At 43.1% G+C, this 17,005-nt stretch overlaps 1 protein-coding gene across 1 annotated transcript in view; it reads left to right on the plus strand.

Annotated features, from left to right (window-relative positions):
* RBM38 (RNA binding motif protein 38) overlaps nt 1–15,304 on the plus strand; it is a 31,835-nt gene extending 16,531 nt beyond the window's left edge. Inside the window, exon 4 of the mRNA XM_069072464.1 lies at nt 14,532–15,304. Coding sequence (XP_068928565.1) covers nt 14,532–14,832 — 301 coding nt within the window. The 3' untranslated portion in view covers nt 14,833–15,304. The remainder of the gene's footprint in view (nt 1–14,531) is intronic.
* The last annotated feature ends 1,701 nt before the right edge of the window (nt 15,305–17,005 follow it).

Below are 17,005 nucleotides of genomic sequence, written 5' to 3' on the forward strand. Positions count from 1 at the left end.
TCTCTCTCTCTCTCTCTCTCTCTCTCTCTCTCTCTCTCTCTCTCTCTCCTTGCCCCCTCTATCTACTTTTCCCTCCTTTCTCTCTTTCTCTCTCTTTCTGTCTCTCTTCCTCTTCCATTCTTTCTCCCTCCTCCTTTGCTCTCTCTTCCTTTCTCCTTTCTTCTCGTCCCTTCCCTCCCATGGGTTCAATGATTTAGTCATCACCTCTGTGCAGATGACTCACAAATCCATATATCCAACCTTAACCTCTCTCCTGAATTCCAGGCCCCCATCAACAACTACTTATTGGATATTTTCAGATGGATGTTTTGTAGGCACCTCGGTCTCCTGAATTTCAGGTTAGAGGAACTAGGGATATTTAACCTAGGGAAAATAAGCCTACAGTGGTGTGGGGCTTGGGAATGGGGGGAGGGAGGTTTGACTATAGATGAATTCAGGAATTTGAAGGACTGTCATGTTGATCTTTTTAGCCTCAGAAAACAAAACAAGGATCTGTGGGGTGGAGGTTGCAAAGAATTTAATTTGATATTTTTGGGGGGGGGCTTTTTGAGGGCAATTGGGGTTAAGTAACTTGCCCAAGGTTATTGGGCTGGAACTGAACTCAGGTCCTCCTGACTCCGGGGCAAGTGCTTTACTCACTGCGCCACCTAGCCACCCCTTAATTTGATCTTGATGTCAGGAAAATCTTCCTCACAAGTGGAGCCTTTCCAAAGGGGCATGGGTCCCCTTGGAAGATGGTGGATTCCCCCTTCATTGGAGGCCTTCTGTTGGAGATTACTTTGGGGTATAGATTGAACTAGCTGACTGCTGAGGTCCCTTTCAGTTTTTAAAGTGTTGTGATACTTGAAACAAATCTCACTATCTTACATTTCCTAAATCCACCCTTTCTCCCAACATATTTACTTCAGTTGAGGGCACCACAGTCATTTTACATATCCAGGTTCAAACCCTTGGAGTCTTTCTTGATTCTTTTCTCTCCTCACTGCTTCTTTCCCAATATTCAGTCTTCTGCCAAGCCTTGTCAATTCTATCTACATAACATCTTTTACATCTGTTCCCTTCTCTCTACTTGCATCTTCATCACCCTCACCTGTGCCTCCTGGTAGGACCCTTTGGTATCCAATGTGTCTCCTCTCTTGTCCATCTTTTATACAGCTGTCAGAAAATAAATAAATCTTGAAGCATTGGTGTGAACATGGCATCACTGAGCTCATGAAGCTTTAGGGGTTTCTTGCCCCTTGACTATAGGACAGACACCTCACCCTGGCAACAAAGCCCCCCATGGTATGGCTCCCTTCTGCCCTTCAGGCCTATTTCATGTTATTCTCTTGTATACCTTTGACATCCAGACGAAGAGGCCTACTCAGTGCTCCCTAAACTTGACATTTCATCTCTCTCTGATTTTACCAAGAATCCCTAGCTTCATCAAAAAGACCCATTTCACATGCTGCCTCCTATGGGAAACCTTTTCTGATCTCCCTAATATTTAGTCCTCTCTCCCTCCTCAAATTTTCCTATATCTTATCAATCATGTTAAGTAGCTACTACAAGTAAAATGAATGAAACAACCACTTCCACCTCACTGCTGGTCCCCAGCTTCTCCCGTTCTTTGGCTAAATCTGTCTTGCTTTTGTGTGAGAGGACATTATTCCAAGTCCTTAATTCTCCTCATTTATTTCACTGTCTGATCTCTGATGCCAAATAGCACCCCCCAAATGCTCAGCCATTGTGGATGACAGTCCATTAGTCCCAGCCTTCCCCCTTCCCCTGTTTTGAAAAAATAAACAAACAAACAACTCATTGGTTTTAGACAACAGTGCACTGACTGGGAGGAGTCAGGTACAGTCTTAATCAGATTAATCAGGAGGATGCATGTTATGACCTTCAAGCCTGTGAAAAACAGCAGAGCTTTCTTTAATTGCCATCCATAGGAAACAAAATCTGTAGCTTCTCTGGTGTTAGCCTAGAAAGGGAAAGGCATGTACAGTGTTATGGACTCATAGAATTTCTGAGTTAGAAGTGACCTTATAGATTACTTGACATGTGAGGAAACTGAGGCCCAGAACGAGGTGTCTATTAATTAAGGGGCTATTTTATTATTTAGAGAATTAGAGGTGGAGCTAAGGCTAACACCCAGGTCTTTGGCCTCCTCATTCTCATTGCCCCGTGTGTAGGGGAAAGAGGACTGAGATGTGGATTCAGGCCTTATCTCTGTTAGTGCTTCACTCCATGACCTTGGGCAACTCTTAACTTATCCCCCTTTTCCAGACGAGGAAACAGAAGCTAAACATGTACTTCCTGCTTCACAGGGTTGCCTCTTGGAGCAACTTCTGTAAACTGTGAAGTCCTGTATCTGTGTGATTCGTTGTTCCTTTTTACTTGTGTGATGAGATCTGAGTAACCCTGTGCTTTGGGCACTCCAGCCTCTGTTGTGAGGCTGTGATCCCTAGGCTGTGCTTGGGGAGTCAGGTCCGGACAGTCGTTGTTCTTGGTCTCCAGTGGGAGCCCTCTGAGTTCCTCTCAGGTTTGATGTGTGTCTCAGCCAGAGCTTAGTCATTGGGAATCCCCCAAACTGCCCTTCACCACTGCTGTTCACATTGCCTAATTCTTCTTCTTTCCCCAGACAGAGCAATCTTTTGGCTTTTAATCAAATCTGCAAATATTTAGTTGTCTGCTTTGCTGACCCCTGGTGCTACAGAGAGGTCTGAGATAAACTCGGCCCTCATGGATTATAGTCCAGTTGGGGAAACAGAATCTACCTAACAAATACTATAGAAGTTTAATAATAATAATACCCCCTACTTCTGTAATATTTTTTAAAAGATTTATAAAATGGGGTTTCTTTAGAGCAGCTCTAAATTAGGGAGTATAAGTTATTACTTCCTTAAATGTAAATAATTACAGTAAATAGATGTAGAAATTTGGGGAGGTTCAGAGAAGTTAAGTAATTTTGTCAAGGTTTTTGTTGTTGTTTTTTTAATAGTACTTTTTAGTTGGCAAAGTGCTTTTTCTCTACATTATCTAGTTTGACTTTTCCCACAGCATTCATTACAAGTAGAACCAGGACTGTGCTCAGTATAGAATATGCTAAAAGTCAAGTAAGTTACAGACTATGAGTGGTAGCAAATTGAGAGGAGGGAAGAAATTCCTCTGAGCTCAGGAAGTCAAGGAAGACAATATGGAAGAGTCAGGAGTTGAACTCTGGACCTTCAAGAATGGCTAGGGTTTAGTTAAGTGGAAAAGATGTGTGCAGGGGGAATTAATTGTGTGAAGAGGGACACGGAGAGGGTGGATGCAAAAGATGTGTTTGAGATTCTGTGAGAGCATTGAGGTGGTACAATGAATGGATAGAGCACTGACCCTGGAGTCAGGAAGATCTGAGTTCAAATTTGGCCTCAAACACTTATTAGCTTTGTGACCCTGGGCAAGTCACTTAACCCCAATTGCTTCTCCAAAAAAAGGAGATACAGTGGGTAGTTCAGCCTGGCTGGAAGAGGGGAAGGGGTAATAGAGTTAAATTTGTGGAAGTAGAAGGACAGATATTGGAGGACCTTGAATGCCAGGCTAAGGAATTTATGCTCTACTAATCAGGCAATAGGAAGTCAGTGACGTTAATGCCTGAACTGTAGTGTGACTCTAATTTAGGTTCCAAAGGATTGAATTTTATTGTGGGTCAGAGGAATAATGGTCACTTAGAAATGTAGAGTAACTGAGTTCCTTTGGAATAATTCTGTCAGCTTCTCTAAGCTTGGTTTTTGGAAGAAAATGTTACACTTTGTAGTATGTCTGGAGAGGTCTGGATTTGAGTCCTGCTTCTGACACTTGGCCCAGTTTCTAGAGCTATACAATTGGAATACGTATACAATACATCCACCCCTCTGCCTGAAGATCTCCAATTAAAGGAAACCCAGCACCTCTCCAGGGGCATCTTCAAGCGGAGGCTGAACTACCACGTATCACTTTGTTATGGGAGGGATTCCTTCTGGGTATGGACTGGATGGCTGCTGAATCTCAAATTCTGCAACCTGTAGTATCTGTTGTATCAGGGTGTTGGGAGAGTCAGAGACTGTACAAGTGCTGTATAACTGTCAATCCTTTTTAACTTGATGGCCCTGGCTTTTCATTTTCTTACCCATTTGGATGACTAAATAATCATTTCTTAAACACAGAGTTCAGTTTGTCCCCAATCTTTGGTGAATTGATATATGGCCTTACATATATATTGGAACCTTGTATTCAAATCTTATGTTAGGGAATACTATTGACAGGGAAGAATATCGACTGATTCTTCCACTGATAGCCAATAGGTTACATCTTGAAGTTTTATCACTGCCTTTTGTTTTTACATCAGTCATTGCCAGATACACTTACCCCCCCCCCCCCACATACTCAGTGAGACTTCTTCCCTTGTCACAAAGAAAATCAGCTAAGCAAAACCAGTGGACATGATGACTCTGACATATGGTATACAAACCTGTAATTTGCTGTACTCCCTGCCAAAAGAAAAGTGGTACATTTCCTTGTCTCTTCTCTGGGACTGACTGGCTGTTAAAGTTCTACTTTGTTTTAGTGGGTTTTGTGGTGTGGTTTTTTGGGGGGGAGGGGGTATTATCATGGCCATTGTATGAAATGCCCTTTTTACAGTGGATGGAGAGCTAACCTCTGAGCCAGGAAGACCCTGGGTTAAAATCCTGCCTCAGGCACGGCCTGACTATGATCATTGGCAAGTTACTTACCCTCTCACTGCCCTGAACAGCTCTCTGAGATATCTAGCCTAGGTGGTTGTAGATCTTCATTGGTAGAGGTATTTTCCTTACTGAGAGTTCCTTGAACTATTGAAATTACAATACCAAACTTGGAAAAAAAATTGTATATATCATTTTCTTAGTTATTTTTACTTCACTCTAGCAGATAATTTTACTTTGGTTGTGTCCATTTCTCTGACACTTGGTTAAGATTTCAGGGGCCTAGGAGCTTTGTAACCTGAAACTCTGAAGTAGGAACTGCCCATCACTGGGTGTCTGGTAGGCCATGACCACTCTTGAGCTATACAGAGCTCAGTCCAAAGTGACTGCTTCCAAACCGGTCTAGGGACAGGCAGAATTAAAGCTGTATTTAAAAAAGAAATGATTCTAGATTATTTTCAAATATATATACAATATCTAAGCTAAAGGCTAAACAGAGTGTTGTTAAATGAGAGTCCTGCAGGACCTGCTTTAATAAATTACATCATTAACTTCCAGAGAACCATGATTTCATTGCTTTCTCTCTGATGCCTATGCAGTTTCATGACTGGCCACCGTCAAAATAAATCATCAGCAGGGGACTGGTGGTCTCGTGAGGAGCCCTTCTCATTTGGTTCAACTTTCTTGCCAAATCTGATAGCATTTTCTCACCCCTCCTACTTTTTGGCCACTCCACACAGCCTTTTGACTTCACAGGTATAGTCTCTCCTCTAGGTTTTTGTGACACTGCTCTCTCCTGGTTCTCCTCCAGCCTGTCTTCTCCTTCTCACTATTTGCTGGATCTTCATCCAGGTCACTCCTGCTAACTGTGGGTATCCCCCAAGATGCCATTCTAGGCCCTCTTCTTTTGTCCTCCTCTGTCATCTCACTTGGTGATCTCATCCTGCTTCAATTTATTGTCTCCCTGAAGATTATTCCCAGATCTCTACATCCAGCCCTAACCTCTCTCCTGGGCTTATCCTGCATCACCAATTGCTTCTTGGACATCTCAAGCTGGATGCTGTGTAGACATCTCAAACTCAGTGTGTCCAAAACAGAGCTCATTATCTTTTCTCCCAAATGCTCCCCTATTACTGTTGGGGCCCCACCATCTTCCCAGTCACTCAGGCTTGCACCTTTGGGGTTGTTCTCAACTCCTAACTTTCACTTACCTTACATATCCAAACTGTTGCCAAGTCTTGTTTCTACCTTCATAACTTCTCTTGTATATGTTCTAGTTCAGGCTCTCATTGCCTTATGTCTGTCCTGTTAAACAGCTACCTGATTGGTCTTCCTGCCTCAAGCTTCCCCCTACTCCAATTCATCTTTCTCTCAGGTGTGAAAGAGGTCTTAAACTAACAGGTCTCATCACCTTACCTCCTTACTCATTAAACCCCATTGGCTCCTTATTACCTCCAGAATCAGATAAAAAGTGTCGTTTGGCTTTTAAAGCCCTTTCTACCTTTCTGATCTTACATTATCACTCCCCTCCATGCGGTGATACTAGCCTCTTTCCTGTTCCTTTTTTTTTTTTTTGCCTTTTGGAGGGCAATTGGAGTTAAGTAACTTGCCCAAGGTTACACAGCTAGTTTTTGTGTGTGGTGTTCAGTGTCTGAGGCTGGAACCGAACGCGGGTCCTCCTGACTCCGAAGCTGGCTCTTTACTCACTGCGCCATCTAGCCGCCCCCTCTCTTTCCTGCTCTTGCACGTGTCATGCCTTCTCCCACTTCTGCCCTTTGCACTGACTTTTCCCCATGCCTGGAATGCTCTCCCTTCTTACCTATACCTCCTGGGTCCCCAAGATCTTCCTTCAAGAAAAGCCTACTCAAAGCCTACCTTCTGCAGGAGGCCTTTCTCAGTCCCACTATTGTTAGTGTCTTCCGTCTGAGGATAGCTTCCATGTGCTCTGTGTGTGTATCTATATCTGTGTCTGTCTGTCTGTCTCCCTCTCTGTCTTTCTCTCTATCAGTCTAAAGAGAGAATGCACAGTTATTTGCTTATTGTCTCTCCCACTAGAATTTGAGTTCCTTGAAGGCAGGGGCTATTGGGGCCGGGGGAGGGAGGGTTGGCGTTTTTGGTTTTTGCCTTTCTTTATATGTGTAGGGCTTAGCAAAGTGTCTAACACATAGTAAGCATTTCACAAATATTTACTGCTTAATTGACAGGCCTTTGCGTGACATCTACAGTCCATTCCTAGGGTCCCATACTTTCTAACTTAATGGGATTTGCCAGAACTTGGGTTTGCTGGCATAGCCCAGGATGCAGGAGGAGAGCCTAGGGTCACTTCTATTGACTGGGACCTTAATGAATGGATAAGAATAATTTGTACATATTGCATTAAACATTTCCTCCTCATTGAGGCTCAGAGGTGACACATGGGTTCTTGAAGGCTGTACCAGCAGCGGAAGCTTTGGCAGGTCTTTCCAGGCTGGAAAGATTTACTGAGCGATGTATGTCTGTCATCAGAGGACTAGCCTTGCTGAGTTCTGAAGGATTCATCAGAGAGACCACAAGCTGAATTTTTGAGCTACAGTAGGTCATAAAGTCCATCCCCTAATAGGTTGAAAGGAGAGTTGCAGTCTGCATAACTGGTGGAAAGAGTTCACACACTCAGAAATCTTAAATCCTTGTAATATTTACTTTTAGTTTATAATTAGTGTGATAGATTCAGGTGAGTGGCCCTGCCTAGGCCTAGTTCTTGAAAACAGCTTGTTTCCTTAGGCTAAACATTTCCTGTGCAATTTTTCTGACACCATGAATTTACCAAGAAAGGGTTTGTTACAGAGCGTAGAGGTAAATATCAGCTCAGCTATCTGTGAACTGCTAGGTCCAAATGGTGTTAGAGTGCCCAGTTTAGGCATTTAGGATTATGTCTTGGGCTAGGATTATAAATAAGGACCTGTGTCCATTTTCCCCAGGACAAAATCTACATCCTCCTTTGTCTGTCAAGTTTTAGGGAAAAATTAGGAGGATTAATAAAGGACTTACATAATAAAAGCTTCCAGGAAAAGTACTGGGTATCTTCACACAGTTGAGTCAGACCATGGTGTTTCTTCCCTGCTTGGAGGTTATGGGTCAGGACCCCAGTAGTTTGGGGGAGTCACAAAGCCCGCTGAGGGGTTAGTAGTAGCTTAGATAATACAACATTGTGAGTGATGGTTAAGATTTGGGATGACAATTCAGATCCAAAAAGATCTCTACAGATTAGGAAAAAGAAACACATTCAACAAGAAGAAATTTAAAGAGAAATATACAGGATGTCCCCAAAGTCTTAGTGTGGTTTTGAACTGCTAACACTTAAAACTGCACTAAAACTTTTGGAACACCCTGTATAGTTCTGTATTTGGCTTCTGAAAAATCACCTACACAGTTACAGAGTGGTAATAGCCAAGCAACAGTGAATGGAAAAAAAATGACTGGGGGTTTCAGCAAGCTCAGTTATGAGTCACCAGTGTGATATGGCCACTGAGAAAGCTAATGTCATATGATGCTTCCCAGGAGAACAACACAGTGTATGCAGGATGGAAGGTGACAGCCCTGTTGTCGTCTGTCTTTGGCAGACAGTGTCTGGAAGAGCGGGTTTCTTCTGCACCCCCAGGTGTAGCAGAAAAAAAAAGAGCTCTGGGTTTTGGTTTCAATTCTGGGCTTTGCTGCTTAACCTCAGTTTCTTCCTTTGTAACTAGACTAGACATGAGAGGTCCATTCTTGCTTTAAATTTATGGCCCTTAAAAAGCCCCTGGAGGAGAGTAATGGCAAGGGGCCTCTAGGTCATGGCACAGGGGGTTGTTTGACCTGGGGCCAAGAAGGGCTTCTGTTGGTAGGAGTGGAAGGGAGCTGATGGATGAAATGATAATGATGGACAGAGTAGTAATAACTGGCACTTCCATAATGCTTTAAGACTATGTTAAAGGCTTTACATACAATGTCATTGAACTAACCCACTGAGCATCACTACTACTGGTCCTAATGATCTTTGTTTCATAGAAGAAAGAGAGGCCTGGAGTATATGAAAAATATGGAAGGAGGTTTAGACTCATGTGATCATAGAATTTAGAACCAGAAGCAGCATTCGATAATCTGGTCCAAACACCATTTTATAGATTGGAAAACTGAGGCCCACCAAGGGAAAGTGACTTGTCCAGGATCACACAGGAAGCAAGGAGCTCATCTAGGTTCTCTCTCCAGAACCAGATCTCTTTCCCCTACACTCCCTTGTTCTGCTTGTCTGCATAAGGCCTGTGAAAAGCAGTGGGTGGAGGTTTCGGTGGAGGTTTCAGAGGAGGCCAATTTTGGTTGCATGTAAAGAAAAACTTACTAGCAACGAGGGTCCGTCTGAAAGTGGAATGGGTTGCTTAGGGAGGCTGTTTGATGGGGGATGTTGTTGTAGTGTAGACTTTGGAGACAGCCAACAGAAAATTCTTTTTTAGTTACATTTTTTTTTCAATCAACAAAAACCCACTTTTGCTCTTTCTCTCTCTCCTTCTCCACCCTCCCCAACTGGGGGAAATAAAGGAAAACAAAACTTCTGCTGTACACAATATAAATATGACTTCTTGTTAATAGCAACAGTAGTAAGGAGCCCCAGATTTAAAGTCACCGGTCCTGTCTCAGCTCTTCTTTTTGCTACCATGTGACCTTGGGGCATCTTCTCACTTTTCTGGGCTTCAGTCTCTTCATCTCTAAAATGGGTCAGTTGGACCACATACCCTTTATAGTCTCTAACAGGCTCTGAACAATGATCCCATTGCTGGTTTCCTTCCAAGCTCAGCTTAAACTCCAGCTTCCCCATGAGACCTCTCCTGATCCCCCAGCTACTATGCACATGACCACCCCCATTTACCTTGTGTGTGTATGTTACTTTTGCATCTCCTTATATGTACATGTTGCTTTCCCCTTTCTGCTCATTGTAGGCAGGGACAATTTCAGTTTTTGTCTTTGTCTCTCCAATACTTGGCACTCAGTAGATACTTAAATTCTTATTGATTGATTATTTATAATATTATTATTAGCTAGACCCAGTTGCCTACTTTCTCCCCAAGGAAACCTGTTCTTTCCCAGTTATAATGGGATGCCTTGAGACTGTCTCTGTCTGGCACCTGGCCTGGTATCATGGGCCTTTTGCCTAATTGGCCTTGGGGAGCTTGACCCACACCATCGCATGCTCATGAAATGGGAAGAATCCATGGCTTAAGGTTTGCCCTCTCTGCCAGGGTGTCCCACCCTCTACCCAGTACCTCTCCCGTGTGGTGACTAGAGCAGATAAGCTTCTAGTTTCTTCCCAGAACCAAAGGAGGGTGGCCTGATTAGAAAGTCACCCAGGCACATGCCCCAGCAGGCCATGAGGGAGGCTGGGTTATCTTGTTGTTTGTTTGTTTAAATCCCATTTGAGGCTAGGCTGGAGTGGTAAATATTGACAGGAATTAGCTGTTGCAGGGATAGACCTGTGGCCTGGTAGAGGCCCAGGAAAAAACTTGCCCTGTCTGCCCAGAGAGTACTGAGGGACCATAACTGCTCTGCATTGCTGTAAGCAGTGGGTAGAAACCAGATGCCACCATCCCACTGGAGGGCAATGGAGGGGGAAGGTTTGTGGTTCAAAGTGAGAGGAAAGAAGATAGGAAGCTGTCTAGGAAAGGGAAAGAGAGACCCTAAAGGAAGGCTTGCTGTCCAGGTAACCTGCAGGTATTTTCCATTACCCTTCAAATCATAAGGGGATTTTCTATGAACTCTGTACAAGAAACCTTCGTTGTTAGAGCTGGAGGGGGCATTGGAAATCATCTAATCTAACCCCCTGAGAAGCAGAGGTGGGGTGGATACAAGAAAAGTTAAAAGCATCTTTGGCCGCTATGACTATATCTTCTCCTTTGTTATTGCACTGAGTCTTCTTGAAATTTTGAGGGAACTGCCATGGAGAGTGTGGGGAGAATGACAGTTGCATTTAGGACTCTTCTAGACTCCCAGTTTCCTCTCCATGGAGGTCCTGGGAAGTAGGACCCTTACCTGGAAAAGAGGGGATTGGGATGGTCCAAGAGAGCAGGAGGCTCTCCGGATGGGCTACAAAGTTGACCTATGGTGTAGTGTAAGACTCTAAAGTCAAAGAATTTGGGTTCAAATCCCAACTCTGACCCTTATAATCTGTGCAAGCCCCCTAAACCTCCCCAATCCTTGCTTTCCTCATCTGTAAAATGAAGAGGCCAGCCAGCCAGCCTACATAGCCCCTGAGGTCTCTGATCCTATGTTCCCAAAGAAGGCATCCACACACATGCCCAGAGAGTGGGGCAGTACAGTTCTTACAGCTCATTCCTGCCTTCCCCCCAAAAGGTGAGAGTCCCCTATTGTTTCCTTGGTCTGGTAGGACTGGTCGGAGAGAGGGCGAAACCCTCTCCCTCCCCCCACCCCAGCTTGGGTTCTTGGGGCCTCAAAGACAAACACCATCAAAGGTCACCATTGGAGAATATAATGCAAGTCAGTGCCTGTTTCTAAAGGCTTGGGTGTGTTGACATGGTAACTGCAGGAGGAATATCACACTGAAGAAAGCAAACAGAATGAATGCTGTGTTTTACAGTAGGCACCACGGGTGTTAGGAGAGGTATGGAGGCAGGCAAAGGGATTTAAAGGTATGCCTAAGTGAAGAATCCTGGCTTTAGGTTCTGGAGCTTTTTTTTTTTTTTTTTTGCTTTTTGGAGGGCAATCGGGGTTAAGTGACTTGCCCAAGGTCACGTGGCTAGTTTTTGTGTTAAGTGTCTGAGGTTGGATTTGAACTCAGGTCCTCTTGACTCCAGGGCTGGTACTCTATTCACTGCACTACCTAGCTGCCCCTTCCCAAGAGCTTTTGTAGCAAGCTGGAGCCTAGATGAAGCCCTCACTTAGATCAGGGACAGACAAGCAAATGTGGATAAAGGAAAATTTGACCTGAACCTTAGCCCAGAGTTTGTGTCCCATAGAGTTTTATGGCCCAGAACTTTTTATCTTTTTTTTCCCCTTTGACCCATAGTGTTGTTACTTTTTTAAGGTTTTCTATCATGCTTTATAATTTTCAAAATACCTTCACAGACGTTATAAATCCCATCTTTATAGAACATTAATTACTACATTTTTCTTCAGTGTACCTTTAATCAGTTATCTCATGGTGAGGATCATATAAGACCATAGAGCTGGAGCCATCTGGCCCAACTCCTTTATTTTCCAAAGAGGAAACTGAGACCCAGAGAGAAGAAATGTTACATAATCCAAGATCACCCAGGTGAAAACTTCAGAGGTGAGATTTGAACCCAGGCCCTTTGACTTCAGAACCAGTGCTGTTTGAGAGCACTGGGCCTAGAGCCTGAATTCAAATCCAGCCCCAGGCACTAGCTCTAAGGATGACCCAGGGAAAATCATTTCTCTTCTGTCTGCCTCAGTTGCCTCAGCTGTAATAGCACTTCCTCCCAGGGTTCTTCTGAGGATTTAGAGAAGGTAATATTTGTAAACAGTTAGCCCAATGTCTGTCACACAGCTGGTGTTTGTCCTTCATTCTCAGGGAGGTGATCATGTTATGTAAATGCCTGTTTTCTCCCCTGTGTCAAACAGCCACTTGAGGTGGGCAAGACAAGAATTTGTTCCCGTTGTATAGATAGGGGAACCAAGAACACCTTGCCCAAAGGGACACAGGAAGTCGGGGCCTGATAATGTGCTTACATTCTTAGGCAACTCCATTGACTATGAGGTGCAGAACAGTTTTGGCATTGGTAAGAGAGTTTCCTAGTCTTAATTGCCTGCACCAATGAAATCACAAGTGGGGAACAGCAAATGACAAGTTGTTCTGTTGAATTAGGGGCAGAGCTGAGACTAGAACTCAGGTCTCCCAATGCCTAGTCTAGTGTTCTTTCTACTCCAATCAATCAACAAGCCTTTCTTAAGAGTGTACTCTGTAGGGGCAGCTAGGTGGAGCAGTGAATAGAGCACTGGCCCTGGAGTCGGGAGGACCTGAGTTCAAGTGCAGCCTCAGACACTTAACACAAAAACTAGCGGTGTGACCTTGGGCAAGTCACTTAACCCCAATTGCCCTCCAAAAAGCAAAACAAAACAAAAAAAGAGTCTACTCTGTGTCAGGTTCTCTATGCCCTATCTCTCTCTCTCTCTCTCTCTCTCTCTCTCTCTCTCTCTCTCTCTCTTTCTCTCTCTCTCTGTCTCTGTCTCTCTCTCTTCCCTCTCCCTCCGCCCCCTCCCATTTTTTACCTCACTTATTTCCTGATTTCCAGCAAGACTGAAGAGTAAAGCCCAGACCCCCACAAGAAAGGCATAACACAGGACTAGATACAGACCAAGAGAAAAGAACAGCTTGCTCAGCCTCCAAGTCATCTGAGTTCATCATCCATCTTTTGTTCTAATTTAAACATGTAGCTCAGCTTCTCTTTTCCTAAGTGCCCCATTCAGTCATGGATTGATTCACTCATGTAATACATTTTTTCATAATACTTTTGCTGGACCTCTTCTCTGCATTTATCTCACACTTCCTTTATCATTAGATGTTTTTTTAAATTTTGTTTTGATTTTTTTTGAGGCAGTTGGAGTTAAGTGACTTGCCCAGGGTCACACAGCTACTAAGTGTGTGAGATTGGATTTGAACTCACTCAGATCTTTCTGACACCAGATATCCACTGCCACCTAGCTACTCCTGTCATTAGGTTTTGTAGAAAGTCTCATAAATACAAGAAGCAAGAGAAGCATGAGAAGGTAAACAGGGAAAAGAAATCATAAGGAAATTATTAAAATTGAAGTATTTACATTCCTACATGGAAAAATTATAATTGTAATTTATGAGACTTTCTCAGTATGAGGATAGTTGAAGGGAATATATATGTATATATGTCCTATAAAATTAAAGTACTAGGAATGAATCATTTGAAGAATTCAGAGAAATTTGGGAAGATATAGAGACTATCAAATAGTAAGTACTTAATATATGCTTGTTGATTGATTGACTACAAAGTAAAGAAAGCAAAGCTAGAAGAACAATATATAAAATGTCAACAGCAATGTAAGTAAAGTCAAAATGGAAGGCATTATATGTAATATTTCTTACCACCCACGCCCCACATTGGGTTATAGCATTTTAAGAGCAGGGGTTGTTTTTTATATAATTTCCCGTGTAATGGCCATACACACACTAAGTAACTTAGTAGGCATTCACTTATTCAGCAAGCCATGAAGTCCAATGGCCTGTGGTCGATATAGATCCACACATACACATATACCAGGTCCTAGCCCTAAAGAAGTTTACAGTCCGCTTGGGGGTTGAAGGAATATATTGCCATAGAAGAATTAAAATGTTTTACAACTGGAAGGCATCATCAGCTAAGTGCCAAACAATTGATACAGGCAGAAAAAGGGAAGCGATTACCCTGAGTGCCCTATGATTGATACAGACAGAAGAAAGGAAGAAATCCCCACAGGTTAGGTTGGTGGGGGAAGCTTCACAAAGGAGATGCTTTTTTGTGGGCTGTTGGGAATTGCTCCTGCTTTTCAAAATGCCTTGCTTTGAATACTGCTGTTTTAGTCTCATCCTCATTTTACAGGTGAGGAGACTTCCGGTTCATAAAGATAAAGAGATTTGTTCATAGTTGTGTAGTTGCAAAGGGTCAGAGCTGGGACTCATGGTCCCTTAAGACTCAATGTTCTTCCCACTAAATGATGCCACCTAGCTAGAACAGTCTTGGGTCTTAGAGGGTTTCCATGACAGAGGCTGAATTTAACTGATGGATTCCCCTCTTCCTTCTTCAGCTTTTTAACTTTTTCTTTTTCTCCCCCCCCCCTTATTTGGCTCCACAGGCTCACCCCGCACTATATTTACCCACAAGCGATTGTCCAGCCCAGTGTGGTGATCCCTGCTCCTGTCCAGTCGATTGCGTCCCCGTACATAGACTACACTACAGCAAGCCAAGCCTATACCCAGTATACCACAGCTGCCTATGACCAGTACCCTTACGCCTCCTCTCCTGCTGCTGGTTTTGTGGGATATGGCTACACCAGTGCTGTGCAGGCTCCCCTCGCTGCCACCAACCCTGCAGCTGCTACCACCACCTTTGTGCAGTATCAGCCCCCACAGCTGCAGCCTGACCGGATGCAGTGAGGAGCCCTGAGGATGGACAGTCTGACCTCTGGAGGACACAGCAAGATGCTTAAACAGTGATGATATGAAACAAAACCAAAACACAAAAAAACCAGCAAAAGCAAAACAAAACAAAAAAACAACAACCCACCGTAAAATAGACAAAAGAAACCCACCAGAAAAACTTATTAGGTGCATATGAATACCTAAGCTATTTATATAGTATTAAGGGTAGGCAAAAACCCTTTCAAATCTTTACTATGCTCATGGAAGAAGAGAGAGTTCTGTTTTTTTTTAATCAGGACAAGTGATATCTTGATGATGGCCTAAAAATGATAGAAAAATCTAACTGAAAACCCGTATGATTACTTGCACAATTCCATGATCTGCTTCCGATATATCTCACCTTCCAACATCTTTTTTCTCTCTTCCTTCCCACCCCTTCTGACATGTCAACCTGCAAGCCTGCTCTTTACCATGAGGTACAAAGAGATACTCGGCCAACCAGCGTAACAATCTTCTCTCTCCCCACTTTCCCCCTTCTGGTTGTACAAAAACTTTGTAATAATACTCAGATGCCTTACTGAAGAAAAAAAAAAAAGAACTATTTTTTGAATATTTATTGCGATTTTATTCGCATGAGCTGTGAATTTCAGACAGAAGGTTGGTAGTATCTGCCTCGTTTAATTCTCATTTACTAAATTATTGTATGTAGGTAAGTTTCTAAGAAAATGACTGAATCACTTCAACATGCAAAAGGGAATATTGTCCTTGGTGGAAAGTAAAATATTCCTACAGTCAACAATGCACTGTAATATTTTTCTTATTTTAATTGTTACACTGTTCAGATCTCAAAATTTAAGTATATTTTTAAATGGGAAAAAAATGTTACTTGCTCCTCCCTATCACCCCAGGAATACAGAACATATTGTATACTTTAGAAGTTCTTTTGTTATTGCTGCAACCTATGGAGAGAAAATGACAGTATTTATGTAAAACAAAGGAAGTCTCTAGGATGGGAGCCGGCAGAACCAAGAAAAATGCCAGGAACCGATCAATGGTGTTAACCTATCTGAACAAAAGGAAAAAGGACATTTTATGCCTGTGGTACGACAGCTGTCTAAATAAAGAAAACAGTCTATATAAGTTAAGTGGATTTTTACCAAGAAAGCAATAAACTGTTTAAGATTGTTCTTCTATGTGATAATTGTATATCGTTCACCCCTCTCACCTTCCCCCCCCCCCCCCGTTCCCCCTGGAAGGGAAGGTACCTTTGCTAAGACATAAAACTAAGCCTATGGTGATGGAATGGAGTGGGATCCACTCTTAATTGGGGATCAGAGGGGGGAATCCCCAATAGACAGAGTCAGGAAAGTTCCCATAATCTAATATTAGTAGAGTAATTTCTCCAGGATTGGTTAGTCCTCCACACTCTAGTTAAAAGTTCTACTGCCTTTAGCTGTCATCGGCACCCACCCTGTCCATAATTTTAGGATATGGAGAAGTGAGACAGAGAGCTTACCGTTAGGGTTCCCAAACCCACATCCTCGGATGTTAGTGCTAAAAGGGTTCTGGAAAGAAAATGATGTAGAAAATGAAAAACCTTATTTTTCAGAGGTAGGACCTGAAATCTTCAAATGAAAACATTACCATTCAAGGGGACCTTCCCTAGTTTCTGGTTTGTCCAAGCATTGGGCTGTGAGGCTGAATATCACCCATCACACATGGCAGGGTCCCTAGAATATTCAGGACCTTTTGCCCAGGTTTGTTTGAATTTTGTTGTTCCTTTGAGTCTGGAATTCTTGGTTTCTGGGTTTTAAGAGCTGTTTCTGAAGATGTAGCCAAGTTATATAAATACTTACTGCTCTCTCCTTCATTCCTCTAACAAAGCAGTCAGGGCTGGGCTACCTGTGGGTGAGCAAGCTTTCACAAGCCTCTGGGACCTGCTGAGCTGTAATGCATAGTTGTTAAGGAGACTGGAGGACAGTAGAAACTGTGTTGCTATTGATAATCTTAGGGCCTACTAAAGAACTCATTTTGCAGCAGGGAGGCCTGGTGGAGGTGCTTTGGGATTTTTGCTTGGAGTAAAGAAAGGTCAGATCTCCAGTGACCTGTAATGGATTGAGTTTTAGTTATTTTAAACACTGCCTTCCTGCATTTGGCCAGTAAAAACTCACAGGTGGAGAGCTTTTAC

This window comes from Petaurus breviceps, unplaced genomic scaffold (assembly GCF_028583685.1).
Source record: "Petaurus breviceps papuanus isolate PSGF00001 unplaced genomic scaffold, PetGlider_PUasm1.0 90847, whole genome shotgun sequence".
Lineage (NCBI taxonomy): Eukaryota > Metazoa > Chordata > Mammalia > Diprotodontia > Petauridae > Petaurus > Petaurus breviceps.